General features: G+C 36.9%; 4 protein-coding genes and 2 long non-coding RNA genes across 11 annotated transcripts; all 6 read right to left on the minus strand.

The window, feature by feature from the left end:
* Window positions 1-8,195, minus strand: LOC124453692 (LIM domain and actin-binding protein 1-like). 2 transcript variants are annotated; one of them, XM_047004516.1, is made up of 8 exons: window positions 7,970-8,195; window positions 6,297-6,496; window positions 5,797-6,132; window positions 5,497-5,642; window positions 4,042-4,584; window positions 1,707-1,879; window positions 1,363-1,531; window positions 1-899 (listed from the first exon to the last, which is right to left on the minus strand). In XM_047004516.1, exons 1-8 carry the CDS (start codon window positions 8,134-8,136, stop codon window positions 780-782), a joined length of 1,854 nt encoding a protein of 617 aa, XP_046860472.1. In that variant the 5' UTR covers window positions 8,137-8,195; the 3' UTR covers window positions 1-779. The 2 variants fall into 2 exon arrangements, with proteins under 2 accessions (XP_046860472.1, XP_046860473.1); XM_047004517.1 differs by having other exon boundaries at window positions 7,922-8,060.
* A 764-nt stretch (window positions 8,196-8,959) lies between these two features.
* On the minus strand, window positions 8,960-13,171 carry LOC124453694 (caspase-3-like). Of its 4 annotated transcripts, none has more exons than XM_047004523.1 (5): window positions 12,753-13,171; window positions 12,351-12,524; window positions 10,089-10,574; window positions 9,627-10,007; window positions 8,960-9,526 (listed from the first exon to the last, which is right to left on the minus strand). In XM_047004523.1, the coding sequence occupies exons 1-5, from the start codon at window positions 13,021-13,023 to the stop codon at window positions 9,456-9,458; spliced, it is 1,383 nt and encodes a 460-aa protein (XP_046860479.1). In that variant the 5' UTR covers window positions 13,024-13,171; the 3' UTR covers window positions 8,960-9,455. The 4 variants fall into 4 exon arrangements, with proteins under 4 accessions (XP_046860479.1, XP_046860477.1, XP_046860480.1 ...); XM_047004521.1 differs by having other exon boundaries at window positions 12,723-13,171; XM_047004524.1 differs by having other exon boundaries at window positions 9,603-10,007; window positions 12,723-13,171.
* Window positions 13,172-13,792: 621 nt separating this feature from the next.
* Window positions 13,793-17,657, minus strand: LOC124452399 (caspase-3-like). Of its 2 annotated transcripts, XM_047002929.1 has the most exons (5): window positions 17,472-17,657; window positions 16,745-17,212; window positions 15,414-15,596; window positions 14,736-15,218; window positions 13,793-14,653 (listed from the first exon to the last, which is right to left on the minus strand). In XM_047002929.1, exons 2-5 carry the CDS (start codon window positions 17,022-17,024, stop codon window positions 14,244-14,246), a joined length of 1,356 nt encoding a protein of 451 aa, XP_046858885.1. In that variant the 5' UTR covers window positions 17,025-17,212; window positions 17,472-17,657; the 3' UTR covers window positions 13,793-14,243. The 2 variants fall into 2 exon arrangements, with proteins under 2 accessions (XP_046858885.1, XP_046858884.1); XM_047002928.1 differs by lacking the exon at window positions 17,472-17,657 and having other exon boundaries at window positions 16,745-17,225.
* A 990-nt stretch (window positions 17,658-18,647) lies between these two features.
* On the minus strand, window positions 18,648-24,736 carry LOC124452521. The gene is made up of 5 exons (XM_047003080.1): window positions 24,371-24,736; window positions 23,881-24,150; window positions 20,817-21,002; window positions 19,622-20,057; window positions 18,648-19,100 (listed from the first exon to the last, which is right to left on the minus strand). Exons 1-4 carry the CDS (start codon window positions 24,663-24,665, stop codon window positions 19,693-19,695), a joined length of 1,116 nt encoding a protein of 371 aa, XP_046859036.1. The 5' UTR covers window positions 24,666-24,736; the 3' UTR covers window positions 18,648-19,100; window positions 19,622-19,692.
* On the minus strand, window positions 20,438-22,318 carry LOC124452402. The gene is made up of 3 exons (XR_006950765.1): window positions 22,166-22,318; window positions 20,817-21,002; window positions 20,438-20,621 (listed from the first exon to the last, which is right to left on the minus strand). It is a non-coding gene; the product is annotated as an uncharacterized LOC124452402 (long non-coding RNA).
* On the minus strand, window positions 22,565-23,777 carry LOC124452403. Its single transcript, XR_006950766.1, has 3 exons — window positions 23,149-23,777; window positions 22,963-23,075; window positions 22,565-22,632 (listed from the first exon to the last, which is right to left on the minus strand). It is a non-coding gene; the product is annotated as an uncharacterized LOC124452403 (long non-coding RNA).
* Window positions 24,737-25,001: the final 265 nt, after the last annotated feature.

Below are 25,001 nucleotides of genomic sequence, written 5' to 3' on the forward strand. Positions count from 1 at the left end.
TTAGTGTATTACCTCGACTTTTATTCTCTACCAAAAAAAATACGAGAATCCAAAAAGTTAAGTTTTTTCCATAGTAGAATTCCTACCTTGGCACAACTTTAAGGTCGTTTATAACTTAACGAATTTATTCAGTTCAACGTATTTTCTAGGTATAGATACCGTATGTATTGAATTGTATTTTATTTCAATTTACGGTCGAACCACTAAAAAACAACGCACGTAAAAGTGTATTGTTTCGTAATAAATAGCTATAGTTCAACTGAAGATTATATTGCTCAATCCATACAACGAAGGAATTACTTTCTTTAAAGTTAATCACAACGTTCCTTAAGGGTGCAGTGTTCATCATAATTATTTTGAGGAAAAAGGACGTGCCATCTAAGACGTCGTGAAAATAACATGAAAAATGCCATGGAATCATCCATTCATCAACATATCTAGACATGTTAACGCTATTTTCATGGCGTCTTTGACTGCACATCGTGATTGCAGAACTTCTCCGCGACAGATGCATAACGGTCTATTTATTGGAGACTATTATGAACTGAAGCGAAGTGTAAATCAACTACATTTATGTCAAGATTTCGTTTAATAAATAAAAAATAAAATGTTATCACGGTGATGAAATGGTATAAATCTTCTGAAACAAATTCATACCTTCACCTAACTTCATTACATCGCTTGAATTTTCGCAATCTTCTAATAATAATACCATTCGAAAGATTCAACTAACAATAACATCAACATCGTCATGTGTTGAGGTTAATCCATTCGTTTGCTCAATTTACGAGTGATCCATTTTCCTCGGGGTTGTCATAGCCATTTCCCTCGGGGAAGCCATTCCCATTTTCCACGGAGTGGCCATTTACCTTCCCATTTACCTTTGCGCTACCGTCAACCTGCGAAACAAAATTATTGCATATTAGATCATGCCAGATGAAGAAACCAGATTAGAGTATACAAGGACTCGGGTTTCAACATCAGATCATCGCCGACGTCAAAACTAGAATAGGTTTTACAAATACTCAGGGTAAAACATCAGACCACGCCTGAAAAAGACACTAGATTAGGGAAAACAAGGACTCCAGTTCCCTGATCAGACCAATCCTGATGAAGACAATAGACTGAAGTATACAATGATTCGAGTTCCAACATCTGACCACCCAACATTAAAAATCATCAGGTCATCAACAATGACAACAACAGACCCGCAGTGTACAAGTACATAGATTTCAACATTAAATCATTACTGATAAAAGTGATTAAGAAAATAGACAGGAATACACAGGGAGTAGAATTCAACACCAGATCATCCCTCATGACAACACAAAATTAGATTACATATAGTATTACACATTATACCTCCTCCACCTCTTCTGCTTTCTGATCTTCGTCTTGGGGTTTTGCTTCCCAATTTTTTTTGTGCTGCTGCCGACCAAATCCTTCGTCATAGTTGCCTTTCTTTTTGAACAGTTGCTTGAAATGAGGCTTACAGTAAAACTGGCCTTGCAGCGCAGCATAATTACCCAACCTAACGAGAACAATTGATGGAAAACTGTTCACTTCGACAAACCATGTTTTATATATTCAGCTTACAGGCTCAATACATTTCTTCTGTCGTGGAAGTTGTCGCGAACTCCTCGTTTCACGATTTATTCCCCAGTACCCCAAAAAGTTTCTACGTCATAGCGCGAAAAGACATTTACCTCAAGGTCGCCTTGCATTCCGCGCATTTGAAGCATTTTTTGTGAAAGATCATGCCGTCAGCTTTGATCATTTCCATCGGGTAAACAGTTTTATCGCAAACTTTGCACTTATTTGAAGCGTTTCCCGGTTTATTGAATCTGGACGCGATGTCATTCCCAGCTTGTTTTGGACGCTACAAACAGACGAGAAAAAATATCACACATAGCAACACTTCTGTTTGATATGCTACAGTACAGACATCACATCATGGATGGATTTATGGGAGTGGCGCGCACCACCACCCTCGGCTAGAGGAGTGAAGGAGGGGTGCAAATTTTCCTACTAAATATTAATACACAAAATTGTTTTAAAAATTGTTTTAAAAAAATAATTACGAAGTTAAAGTTTTAAAATGGTGTTAAAATGTTGGACCTTTGTATTCAAGTCAGGTTTATGCTTGTGTATGTATAGTGCTCCTCTAAGTTTGAGGGTGAATGAAGATTTGGCAATGTCTATGATAGTAAAACAGGATGTGGTGTTTTTAGATTTGCATTCCGGATTTATTGTAGATGTTTATGAACGTAAGAGGTTTTGTCGGAGTTGGTGTGTTCTTTACTATATTGGGGAAACCACCCACATTTAGCCAAAAGATCAAAGAACACACAACTTCCGACAAAACCTCTCACTTTCATAAGCATCTACAAAATCCGGAATGCAAATCTATATACACCACCTCCTGTTTTACTATCATAGACACTGCCAAATCTCCATTCACCCTCAAACTTAACGAAGCGCTATACGTAAACAAACACAAAAAAGATAAAATTGAAAAATGTTGTCGTTTATCTAAAATGTTCATTCTCTATTTTATTATTAATGTACCATACAATGGCAAAGAACCAATTGTGATCCGTGCTCAATGAAGCTCACTTCCCAAAACAATTAGTAAATCGAGCATCCTTCACAACAACACTCCATGATTCAACATACTCTTTAATCTACTGTCAAATACGTTTCAAACAGTCACACGGACTAATTTATCACAGTTCAATAATGCACGATGCGATCATATCGCATTAACTTGACATTGGATTAGAAGATTAACTGAACAAATGTTTTTTCAAACTAGAATTCCACGAATGATCACCATGAAGGTTTTGGTGAAAAAGCAAATACGCAGCACTGACGAATGATCACAGGTCGATGTACAAAAACGGTCGGACCGACTAATGTCTTATAAAATGGAATGAGAAGAACGTTTTTCTCCAAGGACATGGATAAATCTTAAAATACATGTGTAATAAGATATGATTTGACCTGTACGTAGCCCTTACGTAATTTTCCTCAGTCCGTACTTGCTCATTCGTCCATGACATTCCGTCAGTCCGTATCCGCGTTCCACAAATTCAAAATATACCGGAAGAATTTCAAGTAGCTTTTCGAAACCGGAATGCACCAGCGCTTCATTGTTCCTACACGCTGACGTTGATTATTGCTCATAATATTGCAACATGTTTCCTTTAAAGTTCGCAATTGAAAGAAATCGTGCAGCAATTATAATTCACCTCAGTTTAAAACAAAGCAAGCGGGAAAAACAGACTGATGGCATGCCTTTACCAAGCAACTGAACGGAAACCACTTCCGTAGGAGAGACGATGTCTAAACAGAACGCAATCGATGTATATACCCTTTAAAATCATGCCTGTCGATTCTTTGATGGAATTCACTGATGTAAATTCATTTGCCCTTTAACTTTGAAAATATTACGACATCAATAAACGCGGTTGGGGGACTTTGCGCTCATTACTAAAACAAACTGACAAAATATCATAAACAGGCTTGCAATATTGAAGATGCAACAGACCACTTAGCCGCTATATTTCTAGAAGCTTTAATCAAGGGAAAGAATATCAAATAGACAAATGTGATTATATGAAAAAAAAATAGATACAATAATCAGTTTCCCATATTCTCATACGGAAGATGTTTCGTTCGTTTGCCGTATTTTCGTGTGAAATCGTAGAGGCGAACTTGTAAGTGAACAATTAATATCGGCTAAAAAGTTAATCATAAACCAATACACCATTGTCAATATAAATGTATCGCGAGGGTAGTATTAACTTTGACGTATACATCGGAATAAAAATTTTAACAAATTCGCTTCGTGACTTCCACAAAAGACATGGAAACCAAACGACGGTAAAACCTACAACATTTCAAAATCGTTTGATGGCCGCGTACAATATATAAATAAACATAGGGAAATGTCAGACATCAAACAAACGAATGAAAGACAAGCAGTGAACAGGTTATCAAACACAAACAAAACAAACAAGAAATTCAAAATAATCTCACCACAACAAAGTTCCTCTTCACAACTGGGGTAGTCTGAGATGGATTTTCAAAACGATTCTTCAATTCCTTGGCACTGCGAGACATCGTGTTTGTTTCGTCGACGTCGGGATTCTGTACATTTGAACTCTGTCCTCTATGGTCTATGTCTTGTGACGGCTCCTCAGGACTCGTATTCAGACTCCCGTCGACGACGTCCGAGACGGGTCTTTGTGTAACCTCGCCGCTTTCAAACCTCTCCTTCACGCGTGATGCACGTCCAGAATGCTGAACGATGCTAGGTTGTTTTGAATGGATTCGAGTCTCATCTTTCTTTGCTTCAAATTTTGCACGGAGATTGCGCGCAGTTCCCACGATCGGGACGAGATCATCTTCTGGCGAAGCTGCTCTTTCGTCCTCGTTTGATAGCATTTTCACAAATTTATGACGAATCTCTGCTGTTTTTACGGGAGACTTGAGCGCTTCGTCACTGGAACTCTCCCCAGGACTAATAAAGTTTGCCGTGTCTTCGTTGACCTCCAAATATCGACGAGACTTCTCGATATTCTAAAAGTAATAAGAGACACGTCCACATCGAGTCTTCATACACACTACCTTAGCTCAAAAATGCAGACTACCAGCTACAAAGCTGGTGGCGCTGGTAAGCAAAATCATAATTTGAATATACATAGCTAGTTCCTTAACCGATAACCGAGACCTATAGAATAATGAATTAAAATCCCAAGAGATACCGGTTGACTCCTGAAAATTCAGCTTTCATTATCTCATATTGAGATAGCACTAAAACATTTCATCACTCCAGCAGGGATAAGCACACGTTTTGCAAGCAAGCGCTGTATTTGTGATGCAAAAAATGAATCTTCGAAAATCTTACCAAGGATTATGGAGATTATCAGACACAAAAGTGATTTATGGCTATAAACCAGTGTTTCAAGACATGATTGATAATAAAGGAGGCCGTACGGGCAAGAGTGAGCGCCAACGTGAAGAAAAGTGAAGTCAGTCTTAAATGATAAAGAACATGAACGAGACCAAAAGAAAACATACACACCACAATTTTTACGTCTGTAATGCTATACGATCAGAGCGTTGGGAATCAAAAGAAAATACAAAAAATTTTTGAATGCGACAGGGAAGAAAAGAATGATGTACGGCGAGACCACAAGGACACGTTACACTTACGACGAAGTTAAAAGAAGTAACCACTAGTGTGTGGGGGGGGGGAAGTGTCTATAGAGAAAGAACGAGAAAAAAAGTACGTCGGATGCGGGGAAAAACCAGAAGAAAGAATTAGGAAGATAGTCTGAAAGAACGTGCCTTGAAGACAAAAACCCTCAAGAACACAGAAGGAGGAGGGCGGAAAATGAGATCATGTCCAAAGACTATGCAGCATAAGTTTCAAAATGAGCAAGTTAAACTGAAGTGGGGATAGTTTTATAATCTACCAAGCATAAATACCTTTGCATTTTCCCTGTCGACATTACTTGTGCTCTCTTCGTCATCCGTTGTCACACTTTTCCTCAAATCCCCACGACGGTGGCGGTAGTTCGTGTTGGGCTCAGGCCATTTACTACGTCGCGCTGTTCGGGCATGCTGTCTGGGAGCTAGAAAAAAGTTCAAGAAAGTTCTTTGTTATTCGATTTTTGTGAACATGACGTCATAAACATGTTTGCGTCATTTCCTGAATCCCGATGACGCACGTAAGTTGGTGAAACCCACAGGACAAAGCCCTGCTTACGGAGCAGTTCTATCCCTTACCCTCATCGATAGATGCCTTTTTCGCTCGCTCTTCGAACATCGCACGTTGTGCAGAGGCCGTGCCAGATTTGGGAATATTTTTGTCAACAGGTTTTTCAAAAACTTTATCGACCGAAGACAGTTTTTCGAGTTCAGCGCGAGTATTCGCTGCTTTGCCCGCTTGCAAAACCAGCGCATCGTCCTCGAGCACGTGAGAGCTGCTTGCATGAGATTTCTTTGTCTCTTCAGCATAGTCCTCGAGAGCCTTTCTCCTGGCAGCGGCGGTTCCACACTCCACGCTGTTCAAATCTTCCTTGATTCTATGATTCTCCTCTTCAGATATGCTGGAGTCATTTCCTATAACACAAACATGATTGCAATAATTGACGACATCTTGTTCAGTTAAATTTAGAGATACTTCAGATTACACCAGCATGCTATATTTTGCACTAAATTGTTACGCGGGCTCAACATGCGGTAATTTACTCGTGCGTTAAAGTCGTTCCACCCAGCGGTCCCACCTTGCTCGAATTTATTGGCTGCTGTCATGGCAATGCCTTCAATTGGACCATCGTCGCCTTCGGTCAATCGCCGAGTCCTTCCTTCCTCACGAGGATTTTCTTCATTTTCTTCTTTTTCACTTTGCTCCGACTCAAATCTCGCCCTGAAAGAACTTGTGTTTTCCGAATGCGGGAGTTCGTCTGACGCGATTTTACCGTCGCTGCAAGATAAACGATAACATAAATGTCACTAGAAACTTCGCTTATTTGCACATTCATGTCTCATGCACTATTAATCTGAAGAGGATCACAAAGAACAGCAAGGAATATTGAGGTACATGGTACATTCGGTAAGGCAAAAATATTCCTGACAGCATTCCAGTTCTAATACTTTTCGAGCAAAGATTGTTCGTTGCTATTTTTATTATAGGGTGACGAAATTATCTCGGATGTCCTTTGTTAGCAAGACATAAAAGCTGAAAGACAAAAAGACTGAGATCAATAATGTACTGAACATAATTACATAATTGCATAATTTCGACTGTTGTTTAGAAGAATTACGAGAGATATCATCGATTAAATACAATGAAATTTCTATTCGGACATCAGTTTCTGAGCTCTGAATGGTTACAATTTCACAGCACAAAGATCAAGCAAACATTACTCAAATACAACCCGTATCTTGACGCTAATGAGACATTGTTTGTTTGGAAACTGTAAACAAAACAGCTATCGAGGAAAAAGCAACTTGCAAACCAAATCTTGTAGCCTGTGCAGGAAATAAAAGACGTACATAAACGTACGTTTTCCCACGATTGTACTCCCGAAAGATGTTGAAAAATAGTGAATGACGTCATTATATGCAATATATTCCTTTATATACTATATACGGTAAAGCACATTTTGAAATGGGCTTGTTCTCAATTTAACACGCTGAACGTTCTCGAGAATACTAAATAGTTTGAAACAAAGTGCATATTTTTAAAAGCAAATTGCATTTGTATTGACGGAACACATATGATTCAAGTCATGCAAGTCTGAAAGCCTTTTACCATGCTTTAACACGCAGTCTGTAACACGAGAACAATTCTATTTTAACATGATCTGTTTTAAGTTTTAAAGTTATGCTAACGTTATGATATCCCTAAACTCCACTTCATGTCACGATGGCTTTGAAGACAGATGTGTGAACTAGAGTCGTTACGCAATAAATTTAAGTAAATAAAATATCGCTGTTTCACAACAACTTGCTTCGAGGCATATTTTAATAAATTTAATGTCATAAGCAATTTATCAAGGTGAGGTGAACGTAATCAGGAAACGCTTTTAATCTTATTTCTTCACGACTTTAATAGTTAAACCTATAACATTTGACAATGGTCAGATATTGTACGGGACAATTCCTTAGCACACAGCTTTGACATGCCTTATAGACTATCATAATAAATAACAAATTAAAATGATTATCTTACTTCAATTTATTAAAACACAATATCAATAAAACAAACTCACTACTTGTGCATAAAATTATGAAAACCCCGGCCGAGAGCACCAAAACAAACGCGAAAGCCGGTGAACAGTTGTCATTGACAGAACCTAACGCCCTGTCTTCCACTAATTCTACGTTAACATATTCTTTAACTGACCTTTGCCATAAACTTCTTCAAGCATAATCAAATGTTGCTTTCTATTACCTTGCCGAAGTTCGTTCATTGTCGATAGTTTCATCGGATCCTTCTAATTCCGGCAATTTATCATCCGACTTCTCGTTGTTCTCGACGTCAAGTACATCTTGAACAACAGGATCAACTTCGTCAAACTTTCCGTCTTCTTCCAGGAGAAAGTCCTCGCCGCCAGACATTTTTCAAAAAACAATACAACGAGTGGGAGAATTTGAACTAAGTGACAAATGGGCGAAATCGAAATATTGGATGTTTAACAGGAAGTTTTATTACACACAGCATCCGGCAAAGCCACAAACGTCATACGTTTACCTTATATGGTTGATGACAAAACAATAGGCGTGCAATTTCTAAGTTTATAAGCAGCAGGAAACGAGTACTTTTTTGTTGCTTTGACAAAACAAAACAAATACTCGATCTTCAGCGATCCAGTAAATCTCTCAACACCACACGCCCAAAAAAATGACGGAGAAGGGCTCATTCATTATGAACGTATCCAAACTCTCCTACTAACCAGTCAACCATCCCCTCCCCCTTAGTAAATAAATGTACAATATTTGACAACTCGCCCACTCTCCTTCGTACACCAATTTCAAATTACCATATCTTGCAGTCTTTAAACTCGGAAAAAGTGAGCTTTTAAATACGGAAATTTCAATTGATACTAAGCTTGCTGATTCTATTATCTTTGCCGGTTATTGAGATGCACAACAGCTAATGGAACAACCAAAATTAGATTACAAAATGTCATTCGTTTGCAGATATCCCCCCCCCCTCTTCCCGCTATACGTATGCCAATGTACCATTAATGTGCGCATACGGCCTCCTCTACGAAACGAACGACTCCGAGGGGGGGGGGGACAAGGAAAGCTTGATTTTTACGGTTTTTATTGAAACCAGCTCATATACGAGGGTTTTTAGGGCATAATTCCAGACAATGAGCAGAACACGAGATGGATACGATAAACAGAGAAGACATATCGACTTGAACTTTGAAGCTAGTTCACATGTGCACGTGTGACTTGTGCAAAATATTTACTATATTATTTTCGAAAACAAGAAATGTTCAATTTGAAAATGCAATAGTCATTATCAAATTGACAAATTACATACGTATAACATTTTAGTATTTCAGTTCAACAAATCATTCATTTCTCATATCTTTCGTTGGCTTTTGGCCCATCGTATACTTCAACAGTGAATTAATAGTTCACAAACAGCTCTTCGCTGCTAAGGTAGACTTCATCTTCATCGCAAAGAAAAATAACACTAAAACGAAGTTAGTGTAAAGTGCAATTTGTAGTGCTCAAAAAACATTTTCTGATTGAGAAAGCTGCAATATGCTCTGTGCAACTGATACAAATTTCAATTGCTTCCAACCAAACCAGCTTTTTGTCCCATAGCCATGAAGACAAAACCCGCCTAGTGTGTCATCGCCTAAAAAAGTGCCACAAGAAAGTTCATATATTATGATAAATTATCAAACACCTGAATCGACTCAGGAAACAAGACATTTATTTTTCTTGAATGTCGTTTTCCTCTTGCCGTCTTTCATATCACCATCCACATCTGCAAATGTAAAAAAAAGCTACACTTCAATATGTTAAATGTTAATCCATAGTTGCATGGAAAATATAAAACAAACCAAAATACGAATTTTATGGCTGACCCTCCAGAACATGTTCAGGAAAGAAGTAAAGTTCCTTTCGCAACTGCGACACGATTGAAGGAATCTGTTTCTTGTTGTCGGAGAAGTATTCATTTGTGTAGGACTTTTGTTTTGCCACTTCACAATTCACGCGCGTCATCATTCTAAGAAGATCCGTTGAAATCGCATACTTTCGGAATACGGAATCGATGGCTTGAACAAACCAAGAGCCTTTGGCAGAGTTGCGCCATGAATAGTAGCCTGGTACAGTAGAATATGCATACATAAAATCTGCCTCAAGAGGAAGCGTAATTTTGTTGTTTCCTGGGGCGTCAATTTCATCTTTTGCTTCAACCGGACTTCCTCCGTCTTTCAGATCAATCCCCTCCATATATTCGAAACCTTTATAAAAAACACGCATTATATTCTTCACTAAAAAATTAAAGATGGAACTATTATAGTGAAAAGAAAAAACTAACCTACCTTGACAAGCTTGAAAAAAGAATAATTTGGGTTTGCCAGGAAGACGCCCTCGAAACACACTCGTCAATTCTTTGATTGGAATTGTGCCATCAGTACCATAAAAAAGCCCCTCTTCACCATGAGTCAAAACAGCACAGATTATGCAATCATAATTTGAGTGATCCATTGAGGCATAACGATGAAAAAGGTCCACGATTTGCTTGGTGGTTTGGTCGTTATAAACTGTGGTTTTAAAACCCAAGGCCGTAAACAGTTCGTATAAAGCATCACGATCAACGTCAGTACCATTACGTGGGTATTTTTGCATTCCTGATCTCTCTAAAAAAATTTTATTGTTGATGATGAATGCTTCGCCACGTGGACTGTGTGTCATTGAGTATATATCATCCATTGCGATAACATCTTTATGAGATGAGGAATGTTTGCCTTTTTGCAGACGCTTTCTTCCATCACCCTCATCATCTTTGCGCACGATAGGTTCAACCTCTACATCGAATCAAAATGAATTTAAGCTTTTTAAAATATGATTATCATTGACAATCCTGGGGGGATTTCAAAAATCAATGAAGCATATTAGGAAAACTACCTAATGCTACATTGTGAGAAATCCAGAGCACCCCCTACCCCCCCCCCCACATTTTAAAACAGATTTGTGACCTGGTTTACAGATGAGGGGGTGAAAGTCCTTGTATCTTGTTTTATTCAAATACTTGCTTGCAAAGGTCAACTCTTTAAGCTCATTCAATTTATTGTAGTATCTCTTTCTAATTATGGAAAAGTACGAACCAGTGAACTAAAACATGAACTGAAATGCAAACCTTGCCGCCATACTTTAAAACTAAAATCTCAGCAATGTTTTCAGTGTTTAGAAGTTTCATGATAACATTTATAAAAATTAACAGCAATAGAAAGGGAGTTGCACAAACTGCCACGATTCAGCAATTTTGCATACGAGCAATGTAAGTTCACCTTACAATGCAGATAAAATGCATTGTAAAACCTTCAAAATGGCCAAAAGAACTAGTATTGGAGTTAGCATTCCAATGTGCATCACAAATAAGCGTGACAAGCAGACAACTTTAGATAATACAAAATAAAACAGATTCCAATTATAGACATCCTGTTTTCTTGATATTCACAATACAGCAAGAGTTAAAATGCAAAGTAGGTAATATTTCCTCTTCATTCCAAAGACATCATGAGACCAATAAATTACAAGGCATACTGTGAAACATTTACATGGTTATTTACAATGAATGTTGATGGAGTCCGCAAACGAGGTGGACCGAGAAAGAGATGGATGGATGCTGTGAACAGTGATATGAAGGCGATGGGTATAACGAGAGATATGGCGAGAGATAGAGATGTTTGGCGTAGAAAAATTCATGGACCGGTCAACCCCCCTGGTGGGGATTAACACTGGCCGGTATACAAATGTTGTTTATGTGTTGTGTTTTGTTACAAGCGGATGTAATAGTTACGTATGTAAGGAAGCTACAAGACTTAACAGTTGGGAAATATTTATAATTGGAATAAGAATAAGGATTGCAAGAAATTGTCCTCCTTCTAAATATAAATATTCCCCAACTTTTTAGTCTCGTAACTTCCTTAATTATGTAACTGTTACTTCCACTTGTAAATAACGATATAAATGTTTCACAGCTTGTTTTGACAATGTCTTTGCAATAAAGACGAAATATTACCTACTCTGTGTTTAAACTCTTGTATTGTCTTGAATATTAAGAAAGCAGGATGTCTATAACCAGAATCCGTTTTAATTTGTAACATCTAAAGTGTATATTACCATCACCACTAACAATGTCTATCAACATAATTTATAACTTGGTAAACCTCTGTTTGCCAACTGATGTTTTGCACTTGCATTTCTCATTAAAATAAACTCCTTCAACACAAACAATTGAAAGTTTCAAAGTGAAAAAAATAGTATGTAATTCTGATTTTTCTATAAGGAGGCAATTAATCATCCCATCTCTATGAGACTCGAACATTTACTGAAGCCATTGCAGAAAACCGTAGAGTTGGCTGTCAAAATCATTTGAATACAAAAGGTGACATTGCTTCATAATTTATTGGTTTGGGTTTTTCCAAGAACCAAACACTAAATGATTGAAATAGTATGACTTGGTAGCCATCATTTAATTTAACACCGACGCAGTCTGAAATTCTGATACATCAAAACACTTTTCTTGGCTTTGTGAAAGCAGACCTTGAATATTTTAAGACATTTATGGAAAATACTACCTTGATTTGGTGTCCATGAACCCTTCCCATCTTGATGTGCTGAACCATTTCCTGGTTTAACACTGGTGTCATCAAACGTCTTAGGTTTTAACTCTTCATCAGTTTCTTGGGGAAGCTTTTTATCATCGAGGCTGTGTGATGGTCCATCCCGAATATCCACAAGTTGCTTTGAACCTTTATAACAACAGTTTGAAAAGATTTATGTCAAAAATTTCCACATACGAGTAATTTCCTCCCCGCAAAAATAGCAATCTTAAAAGCTAAGTCTGTCTGTAACAAATCTTATAAATTAATGATTTCAAATTAAAACTACTTAATTTATTCGGTTAAACAACCATCATTAACCGCTCACGTAAAACCTACAATGCTTACGTTTTGTTTTTGTCAACAAACCTTGCAAACCTGTATCGAGTTTCAGGTATTTACTCAAGAATGGTTGAGTTTCATCGAGGAATTTCACAAAAACACCAAACGCTTCGGGTCCTCGCCTCGGAAGAGTATCCAAGAGTTTCTCACTTTTAGATTGCAATGTTTTAATCGCTTTAATCTCGTCACGATCATTTTCTGATAGGATGCTTTTCGAATACAAGAATGATGTAGCATTGTCAACATCCAAATCACGAACGATTTCCATTCTGTTCGCTTTCAAAACTTCACGATGTTTGTCCTCCATTACGTCTTCGTTTATCAAACTGTAACACGCGAAAAAGCTCTTCAATAATATCCTAGTATTCGTGAAACACTAAGAAATTTCCGCTCTCCTTTCTGTTGGCTGTTGCGAACAAAATTCGACATCATATCAGTGCATCATACTACTACGTCACTAAGTCGAGTTCCGGTCATCTGGTCACCGTCATTAAAAATAGAAACGCTAAGGACCTCGGGCTGGGTGACCAGAAGACGGAAAAACCTAAAGGTAGAGCAAGAATGGCCAATACTGGAACATTGCAAAAAAACTCAAAAAATTCATGTTCCATTGAAATTGGTTTGGCATCCGTGCTGTATAATTCCCAACAGTTAGAAAAACAAAAGCTAATCAGAGAAGAAATATTTGCATGAAGCCAGCAGACATTTGCACTATACATCATACAAAACAGCCTTTTAAAAAACACGGGTATTCTAATGCTCAAAAGCAAACGACTTTTGCTCAATGAATGTTATTTGTTTAAAATTCTATTTATTTTACCTTTAAACATCTTAACGTCGTATTTAGTGGAAAATTGCCTTTTGAAGTAAAAAATCAAGTTTATCGTCAGAAACACGAGTGTGTTCTTTTTTATCAGCTTGCTTTCTCTTATTTACTCCTTGCAGTTATATACTAGACAAACAAAATACATTTCCGTATTTCAGTCATACAAATCACTTATTTCTCACTTGTCATTGCACTTTTACCCCATCATATATTTAGTGCATCACGGTAGAAATCGACAGTCAACCCATAATGGTGTGTATGAGGATTTTAATATAACAGGATATTGTAAACTTGATAACATTAAAAACATTAATACACAGTGAACATGCATAAAATGTAACTTTATTCCAGTCACGTGTCTATAGATATGATCCATTGTAGATTAACTAATACCTTTTATCACATCAAAGTTTAATCAATAGCTCTCCCTTGCCTAGAAAAGGTAGATTTCATCTTCATGCGAAAGGACATAAACAGAAAAATGCAGAAAAAAGTTTGTGTAAACGGTTACGTGAAATCAGTCGTGCTCAAAATATTTTTTCTATTGTGAATTAATTATACAGACATTTGAATCATTTCAGGAAATTTTTCCCTCAGATTTATAGTCCAACTCACCATCTTAACATCACCATACATAAAAAAAAGTTAATGAAAAGTCACTAGTAGCATGAAAAATATCCATACAAATCAAAACATGAACTTTACGGCTGATCGTCGAAAACATGTTCAGGAAAGAAGTAGACTTTCTTGCGCAACTGCGAGACGATTGAAGAAATCTGTTTCTTGTTATCGGAGAAGTAATCATTTGTGTAGGACTTCTGTTTTGCCACTTCACAATTCACGAGCGTCATCATTCTAAGAAGATCCGTTGAAGATGCATACTTTTGGAATACGGAAACGATGGCTTGAACAAACCAAGAGCCTTTGATAGAGTTGCGCCATGAATAGTAGCCTGGTACAGTAGAATATGCATACATAAAATCTGCTTCAAGAGGAAGCGTAATTTTGTTGTTCCCTGGGGCGTCAATTTCATCTTTTGCGTCAATTTTCTCTTTTGCGTCAATTTCATCTTTTCCATCCTTCAGATCAATCCCCTCCATATATTTCAAACCTTTATAAAAAACACGCCTTATATTCTTCACTAAAAAATGAAAGATGGATACTATTATAGTGAAAAGTGAAAACTAACCTACCTTGACAAGCTTGAAAAAAGAATAATTTGGGTTTGCCAGGAAGACATCCTCGAAACACACTCGTCAATTCTTTGATTGGAATTGTGCCATCAGTACCATAAAAAAGCCCCTCTTCACCATGAGTCAAGACAGCACAGATTACGCAATCATGCTTTGAGTGATCCCTGGAGGCATAACGATGAAAAAGTTTCATGATTTGCTTCGTGGTTTGGTCGTTATAAGCCTTGGTTTTAAAACCCAAGGCCGTAAACAGTCCGTATAAAGCATCACGATCAACGTCAGTACCATTACGTGGGTATTCTTGCATTCCTGATTCCTTTAAGAAATTTTTATTGTTGATGATGAATGCTTCGCCACGTGGACTGTGTGTCATTGAGTACATATAATCCCTTGCGATAACATCCTTATGACTGGAAAAGTATTCAGGTATCAAATTCTTTTCTTTATCATCTTTGTCGTTTTCGTGCGACTTTGGATTAACTTCTACATTAAACCATAATCAATATAAGCTTCTTTTTACTATATGATTTACAAATGAATTGGCAATTCATTTAATTAGCAGAGGATTTTTTTAACTTCAGAAAAGTAGAAATACACTTGCTTTGTTCATATTTGGTTGTGAAAAGTCAACTTGACGAGGTCATTAAACTCTAGTGGTACATGAATGTTTTCAATTACCTTCATTCGGTTTAGGAATCAATTTAGAACATTTCCCATCTTCTTGTGTAGAGCTACTAGTGGTTTTACCAATAGTGTTCTGGGAGTTCTCATGTTTTAACTCTTCGTCAGTTTCTTTAGGAGACTTTTCATCATCGAGATTACGCGATGGAGCATCTACATTATCAACTGGTTGCTTTGTACCTTTAATAACAACAATTTGGAAATACTTTTGAAAAAGATTTTTAGAGTTATTGGAGGTGGGCATATAGCTAGGACCTGGACGAGGGAGTCATTCAAATTATTATAATTTCCTATAATTTTTCATCCCAAAACCCTAGTTTCCTATAGTTCTTATGGAAGTAAATGAAAGTAAGCCGATGATCGGCACTTTTTTCAACAAACGGCCATCGGCATTGTCATTGGAGTTAGAAACCGTCGACAAAATAGATTTCATCTGGTTATGGCAGACTTCTAACGCTATTGAGTAGAGCCCTCACTTCTCCTCTATCGCAGACCACTATATTTTTCGGTTTTCGCCATTTTTTTCGGTTTCCGCCTTAAGTCAGCTTTTGTCCTAATTTTTTTTTATCGTAGACAATGGCTACTCTCCTTGAGACTCGAGCATTCCCCACATCGCGGGTGCATATCCGCGATTACCGAAAATGTATTCCTCGACGGCTACCAGAGTAAACGTCGTGTTTTTGTTTTTATTTTTCCCACTTGACACTTTAAGACAATATTTATGACCGGGTTATTGACCTTCTGCAGTTTGTATGTTTATCAACTTTTTATATTTAAAGTATGGCAACTTGAGTTTTTTTTGAAAGTGACGTAACTTCAGTATTTGCCAAAATGATGAAACAGAGGGTGAGCCCTCGCTTCCAGCGAAAGTGGAAGTGAAAGCTAATTGTTTACTACGAAACTAAATTACATTAAATATTTATCGTAATTCGTATATAGAATATAGGAACTCATCAGGTTTACGATTTTGTTGAGAAATGTCGCCTCGTTCGTGCAGCTCGATTATTTTGGGAGCAAGTATTCATAATTGGATATTATGCCGTATTACCAACTTCGTTTGAAAACAATTGTTTTTTTATGGATTTCAACATGCAAATACGAACATTTGCCGCAAAATTATCTAGATGGCTACGCCACTAAGGTGCGTGTTAGAAAGGGGGAAACGTTTGTCGTCCATGTACATCTGCAGCTTTAGTAACGCAATAAGCAACTATCGAATCAGTGTTAGCTAAACCTAAGCTCGAATATTCGCTATCCATAACCTAAGGTTAAACAACCATTAACCTTATGGGTAAAATAATGCTCGTGTTTTTATTATCTAAACTGACCTGTTGAACCTTTGTAAGATTTCAATAAATCACCCAAAAATGATTGATTTTTATCGAGAAATTCCACAAAAAAACCAAACGCGTCCGGTCCTCGACTTGGAAGCATATCCAAGAGCTCCTCACTTTTAGATTCCAATGTTTTAATCGCTTTAATCTTGTCACGATCATTTTCTGATAGGATGCTTTTCGAATACAAGAATGATGTAGCTTTGTCAACATCCAAATCAGGAACGATGTCCATTCTGTACTCTTTCAAAACATCACGATGTTTCTTCTCCATTACGTTTGTCTACTTAATCTGTAACGATGCTTAGAAAACCCAACTTTTCTTTTAGCCAAACCAAATTTTGGTGTAATATGACAAAATTTCCGCTATCTGCTGAGAATATACCGACGCTGCAAATACGTGTCCAACTATACGTCACAATGTTGACGTACGCTCCATATGGTCATCCATTCTTTGTCACTCTAAAAATAGGTACGTGAACAAACGTCAAAATCGTATGATCGGAAAATCTAATTGTTGAGCACAGCAGGAGAATTATGGGATTCGATGAACTGTTTAATGAATGTAAAATACACGGTTGGCGAAAACCGCTATCTGCACATTTGACAGCAAATACAAGCAACATCACAACCATTGCGCTTAATTATATGAGAAACGTCTACGAAGAATACATGTAAAACAAACTACTAGATTATTCCCAATATGTAGGTAACTATTTACCACATTCAATAATATCTTAATATTCGTGAAATACGAAGAAATTCCCGCTTTCTTTTCTGTTGCGAGCTTACCAAAGCCTGGAAATACACGTCCAACTACGCTAGATGTACAGTCCTCTGGTCATCGTCTTTCAAAAAATAGGTACGCTAGAACCTCGGTGACCAGATAACGTAAAGACCTAAGACTAGAGCAAGAAAGTGCAATATTAGAACAATTTAAACAACCAGGGTTGAAAAAAACACGTAATTTTTTGTACTTTGACATCTGCCAAAATTATTTTCTCCGAGTCATGCCAACTATCAATCCTGAGAAGGAGAGTGTAAGGATTTTTGATTGTCTGCGTCAAGTTATTGCCTGACTTTTCTTTCGTTTGCCATTTGAAATTAGTTTAGCATCCGTGTCAAGTTATTGCCTGACTTTTCTTTCGTTTGCCATTTGAAATTAGTTTAGCATCCGTGTCAAGTTATTGCCTGACTTTTCTTTCGTTTGCCATTTGAAATTAGTTTAGCATCCGTGTCAAGTTATTGCCTGACTTTTCTTTCGTTTGCCATTTGAAATTAGTTTAGCATCTGTGTCAAGTTATTGCCTGACTTTTCTTTCGTTTGCCATTTGAAATTAGTTTAGCATCCGTGTCAAGTTATTGCCTGACTTTTCTTTCGTTTGCCATTTGAAATTAGTTGAGAATCCGTGGTCTACAACTCCCAACAATTAGAAAAAATAATCAGAGAAAAAACTCATGATAATTCGAGAAAAATATATTTGCATGAAGCTAACAGACATTTGCACTATAAATCATATAAAAACAGCCTTTTAAAAAACACGGGTATTGATTGGTTGAATGCTCAAAACCCAGAGCTTCCACATCAAAAACCCAGAGCTTCCGCATCAAAACCCAGAGCTTCCGCATCAAAAAACCCAGAGCTTCCGCATCAAAAACCCAAGTGTTAAAAAGCAAACGACTCTGCTCAATGGACGTTTAGCTATTTTATTTGGACCTATATTTATTTTACCATAAATATCTTGACGTCGTATTCAGCGGAAATTTCTTCAATATTGCTTTTTGAAGTAAACAATCAAGTTTATCGTCAGAAACCTGAGCGTTTTTTTTTCGCAACTCGCTTTCTATTACTTTGCTACTTACAGCTATGTACTAGACAGACAAAATACATTTTCGTATTTCTGTACTACAAATAATTTATTTCTCAATTTTCATTGGCTTTTACCCTATCCTACATTTATAGTACTTCATAGGAGAAGTCGCTTGTCACTCCATAATAATGTATAACGATTTTAATCTAAAAGAATATTTTAGGTTGATTACATAAAAAAGCATTAATACACAGGGAACGTGTATAAAATGCAACGTCATTCTTTTCACGTGTCTATAGATATGATTATTGTGGATTATTTAATTCCTTTTAACACTCTTTGAAGGTTTACAAATATCTCTCCGTTGCCGAGAAAATGGGAAAAGAAAAAAAACCAGAAAATGCACAGAACAGTTAATGCAAACTGCAAAGTGCAACTGAAATATGGTTGTGCTCAACATAGATTAGATTGTGCAAGCTGCAAAAAGCAAATTGCGACTGTTACCTTACATATCACTTCACATGAACAGCGGAGATCATACTAAGGGGGTGTTTACATGAATCCGGGATGAACTTATTCCATTTTAAAAGAAATCTTATCACATGTTTACATGAATCCGGAATGAGCTACAACTCGATCCAGATCGAGTTCATTCCTATTTTCATTCTTCATCGAAATTCATTCCGGATCGAAATTTAGTTTTAACCTCATGTAAACGCGTATTGAGTTTCATTCTGGAATGATATTGTGATTAATGACAAAGCACGCATGCATCATGTGTATTGTCTTCTGGGAAATTGAAGCTCGTAAGCAAATAAGGCGGCTAAATAGGCTAAAATGAGTACGAAAAAAGGCAACAATTAGTTTCATGCAAGCATTAAGCTATATTAACTTAGAAACGAAAGAAAAGAAAAGGGTTGTTATAATGTTTAAGTTCGTTATCTTCAAAATTCAAAATTCCTACGAAATGTCAATATTTGTGTTGATTTCCCATGTAAACGTGGATTGACATCACGTTTCGATTGGAATTGAAAATCATTCAGGATTCATGTAAACACTCCCTAAAGTACTTAAACACTTGAATCATTCAAGCCAATACAAAAAACTATCCAAACAAATCAAAACATAAAATTTACGGCTGACCCTCTAAAACATTTTCAGGAAAGAAGTAAAGTTCCTTACGCAGCTGTGAGATAATTGAAGGAATCTGTTTCTTGTTGTCGGAATAGTCTTCATTTGTGTTTGACTTCTGTTTAGCCACTTCACAATTCACGCGCGTCATCATTCTGAGAAGATCCATTGACTTAGAATACTTGCGGAAGACAGAAACGATGGCTTGAACAAACCAAGAGCCTTTGGCAGAGTTGCGCCATGAATAGTAGCCTGGTACAGAAGAATAAGCATACATAAAATCTGCCTCACAAGGAAGCGTAATTTTGTTGTTCTCATAATGACTTCCTCCGTCTTTCTGATCAATCCCCTCAATATATTCGAAACCTTTAAACAAAACACGCATTATTGTCTTCACTAAAAAATTAAAGATGGATATTATTATAGTGAAAAGTGAAAACTAACCTACCTTGACAAGCTTAAAAAAAGAATAGTTTCGGTTTGCCAGGAAGACGTCCTCGAAACACACTCGTCGATTCTTTGATGGGAATTGTGCCATCAGTACCATAAAAAAGCCCCTCTTCACCATGAGTCAAAAGAGCACAGATTATGCAATCATGTTTTGAGTGATCCATTGAGGTATAATGATGAAAAAGTTCCATGATTTGCTTGGTGGCTAGGTCGTTATAAACTGTGGTGTGAAAACCCAAGGCCTCAAACAGTTTGTGTAAAGCATCACGATCAACGTCAGTACCCTTACATGGGTATTTTTGCATTCCTGATTCCTTTAAGAAATTTTTATTGTTGATGATGAATGCTATGCCACGTGGACTGTGTGTCATTGAGTACATATAATCCCTTGCAATAACATCTTTATGACTGGAAAAGTATTCAGATATCAAATTCTTTTTTTGTCATCTTCGTTGTTTTCGTGGGACTTTGGATTAACTTCTACATTAAACCATAATCAATATAAGCTTCTTTTTACTATATGATTTACAAATGAATTGGCAATTCAGTTAATTAGCAGAGGAATTTTTTAACTTCAGAAAAGTAGAAATACACCTGCTTTGTTCATATTTGTTTGCGAAAAGTCAACTTGACGAGGTCATTAAACTCTAGTGGTACATGAATGTTTTCAATTACCTTCATTCGGTTTAGGAAGCCGCCATTTAAACCATTTCCCATCTTCTTGTGTACAGATACTGGTGGTTTTACCAATAGTGTTTGGGGAGTTCTCATGTTTTAACTCTTCGTCAGTTTCTTCAGGAGACTTTTCATCATCGAGATTACGCGATGGAGCATCTACATTATCAACTGGTTGCTTTGTACCTTTAATAACAACAATTTGGAAATACTTTTGAAATAGATTTTTTGAGTTATTGAAGGTGGGGATATAGCTAGTACCTGGGCGAGGAGTTATTCAAATTATTATAATTTCCTATAATTTTTCATCCCAAAACCCTAGTTTCCTATAGTTCTTATGGAAGTAAATGAAAGTAAGCCGATGATCGGCACTTTTTTCAACAATCGGCCATCGGCATTGTAATTGGAGTTAGAAACCGACAAAAAGTTTTCGTCTGATTATGGCGAAATAAGCGTCAGACTTCTAACGCTATTGAGTTGAGCCCTCACCTCTCCTCTATCGCAGACCACTATATTTTTCGGTTTTCGCTAAATTTTTTGTTTTGGTTTCCGTCTTAAGTCAGCTTTTGTGCTAAATTTTTGTTTTTATTGCAGACAATGGCTACTCCCCTCGAGACTTAAGCATTTCCCACATCGCGAGTGCATAACCGCGATTACCGAAATGTATTCGTCGACGGTCCCCAGAGTGAACGTCGTGTTTTTTTTTTATTTTCACGCTTGACACTTTAAGACAATATTTATGACCGGGTTATCGTCTTTCTGCAGTTTGTATGTTTCTCAACTTTTTATATTTAAAGTATGGCCACTTGAGGTTTTTTTTGAAAGTGGCGTAACTTCAGTATTTGCCAAAATGATGAAACAGAGGATGAGCCCTCGCTTCCAGCAAAAGTAAAAGTGAACACTAATTGTTTACTACAAAAGTAAATTACATTTAAATATTTATCGTAATTCGTATATAGAATATCGAATCTCATCAGGTTCACGATTCTGTTGAGACATGTCGCCTCGTTCGTGCAGCTCGATTATTTGGGGAGCAAGTATTCATGTTAGGATATTATGCCGTATTACCAACTTCGTTTGAAAACAATTGTTTTTTTTATGGATTTCAACATGCAAATACGAACATTTGCCGCAAAAATATCTAGATGGCTACGCCACTAAGGTGCGTGTTTGAAAGGGGAGAACGTTTGTCGTCCATGTACATCTGCAGCTTTAGTAACGCAATAAGCAACTATGGAAACAGTATTAGGTAAACCTAAGCCTGAATATCCGCTATCTATAACCTAAGGTTAAACATCCATTAACTTTATGGGTAAAATAATGCTCGTGTTTTTATTATCTAAGCTGACCTGTTGAACCTTTGTAAGATTTCAATAAATCACCCAAAAATGATTGATTTTTATTGAGAAATTCCAGAAAAAACCAAACGCCTCCGGTCCTCGACTTGGAAGAGTATCCAAAAGCTCCTCACTTTTATCTTGGTGTACTGGTATCGCTTTAATCTTGTTAAACTGTTTTTCTGATAGGATGCTTTTCGCATACAAGAATGATGTAGCATTGTCAACATCCAAATCACGAACGATTTCTATTTTGTACGCTTTTAAAACTTCACGATGTTTGTCCTCCATCACGTTTGTCTAATTAATCTGTAACGATGTTTAGCAAACCCAGCTTTTCTTTCAAATAAACCAAATTTTGGTGTAATATGAAAAAATTTCCGCTATCTGCTGAGAATTTACCGACGCTGCAAATACGTGTCCAACTATACATCACAATGTTGACGTCCGCTCCATATGGTCATCCATTCTTTGTCACTCTAAAAATAGGTACGTGAACAAATGTCAAAATCGTATGATCGGAAAATCTAATTGTTGAGCACAGCAGGACAATTATGGGATTCGATGAACTGTTTAATGAATGTAAAATACACCATTGGCGAAAACCGCTATCTGCACATTTGACAGCAAATACAAGCAACATCACAACCATTGCGCTTAATTATATGAGAAACGTCTACGAAGAATACATGTAAAACAAACTACTAGATTATTCCCAATATGTAGGTAACTATTTACCACATTCAATAATATCTTAATATTCGTGAAATACGAAGAAATTCCCGCTTTCTTTTCTGTTGCGAGCTTACCAAAGCCTGGAAATACGCGTCCAACTACGCTAGATGTACAGTCCTCTGGTCATCGTCTTTCAAAAAATAGGTACGCTAGAACCTCGGTGACCAGATAACGTAAAGACCTAAGACTAGAGGAAGAAAGTGCAACATTAGAACAATTTAAACAACCAGGGTTGAAAAAAAACACGCAATTTTTTGTACTTTGACATCTGCCAAAATTATTTTCTCCGAGTCATGCCAACTACCAATCCTGAGAAGGAGAGTGAAAGGATTTTTGATTGCCTGTGTCAAGTTATTGCCTGACTTTTCTTTCGTTTGTCATTTGAAATTAGTTTAGCATCCGTGGTTTACAATTCCCAACAATTAGAAAAAATAATCAGAGAAAATAATCACAGTAATTTGAGAAAAAATATTTGCATGAAGCTAACAGAAATATGCACTATACATCATATAAATCAGCCTTTTAAAAAACAAGGTATTGAATGGTTGCATGCTCGAAAACCCAGAGTTTCCACATCAAAAAACCCAGAGCTTCCACATCAAAAACCCAGAGCTTCCGCATCAAAAACCCTGAGCTTCCGCATCAAAAACCCAAGTGTTAAAAAGCAAACGACTCTGCTCAATGGATGTTTAGCTATTTTATTGGACCTATATTTATTTTATCATATATATCTTAACGTCGTATTCAGCGGAAAATTTCTTTAATATTGCTTTTTGAAGTAAACAATCAAGTTTATCGTCAGAGACCTGAGCGTTTTTTTTCGCAACTTGCTTTCTATTACTTTGCTACTTACAGCTATATACTAGACAGACAAAATACATTTTCGTATTTCTGTCCCACATTACTTCACTATTTATTGGTTTGGGTTTTTCCTAGAACCAAACACTAAATGATTGAAATAGTATGACTTGGTAGCCATCATTTAATTTAACACCGATGCAGTCTGAAATTCTGATACATCAAAACACTATTCTTGGCTTTGTGAAAGCAGACCTTGAATATTTTACCACATTTATGGAAAATACTACCTTGATTTGGTGTCCATGAACCCTTCCCATCTTGATGTGCTGAACCCATTCCTGGTTTAACACTGGTGTCATCAAACGTCTTAGGTTTTAACTCTTCATCAGTTTCGTGGGGAAGCTTTTTATCATCGAGGCTGTGTGATGGTCCATCCCAAATATCCACAAGTTGCTTTGAACCTTTATAACAACAGTTTGAAAAGATTTATGTCAAAAATTTCCACATACGAGTAATTTCCTCCCCGCAAAAATAGCAATCTTAAAAGCTAAGTCTGTCTGTAACAAATCGTATAAATTAATGAAATTAAAATTATAACTCCTTAATTCATTCGGTTAAACAACCATCATTAACCGCTCACGTAAAATTTACAATGCTCACGTTTTGTTTTTGTCAACAAACCTTGCAAACCTGTATCGGATTTCAGGTATTTAATCAAGAATGGTTGATTTTCATCGAGAAATTTCACAAAAACACCAAACGCTTCGGGTCCTCGCCTCGGAAGAATATCCAAGAGTTTCTCACTTTTAGATTGCAATGTTTTAATTGCTTTAATCTCGTCACGATCATTTTCTGATAGGATGCTTTTCGAATACAAGAATGATGTAGCATTGTCCACATCCAAATCACGAACGATTTCCATTCTGTTCGCTCTCAAAACTTCACGATGTTTGTCCTCCATTACGTTTTCGTTCATCAACTGTAACACGCAAAAAAGCTCTTCAATAATATCCTAGTATTCGTGAAACACAAAGAAATTTCCGCTCTCCTTCCTGTTGGCTGGGAACATAATTCGACATCATATCAGTGCATCATATTACTTACGTCACTAAGTCGAGTTCCGGTCATCTGGTCATCGTCACTAAAAAAAGAAACGCCAGGACCTCGGGTGACCAGAAGACGGAAAAACCTAACGGTAGAGCAAGAATGGGCAATATTGGAACAATGCAAAAAACTCAAAAAATTCATGTTCCATTGAAATTAGTTTGGCATCCGTGCTGTATAATTCCCAACAGTTAGAAAAAACAAAAGC

The sequence above is a fragment of the Xenia sp. Carnegie-2017 genome, unplaced genomic scaffold (genome assembly GCF_021976095.1).
Source record: "Xenia sp. Carnegie-2017 unplaced genomic scaffold, XeniaSp_v1 HiC_scaffold_25, whole genome shotgun sequence".
NCBI classification, from domain to species: Eukaryota; Metazoa; Cnidaria; class Anthozoa; order Malacalcyonacea; family Xeniidae; genus Xenia; species Xenia sp. Carnegie-2017.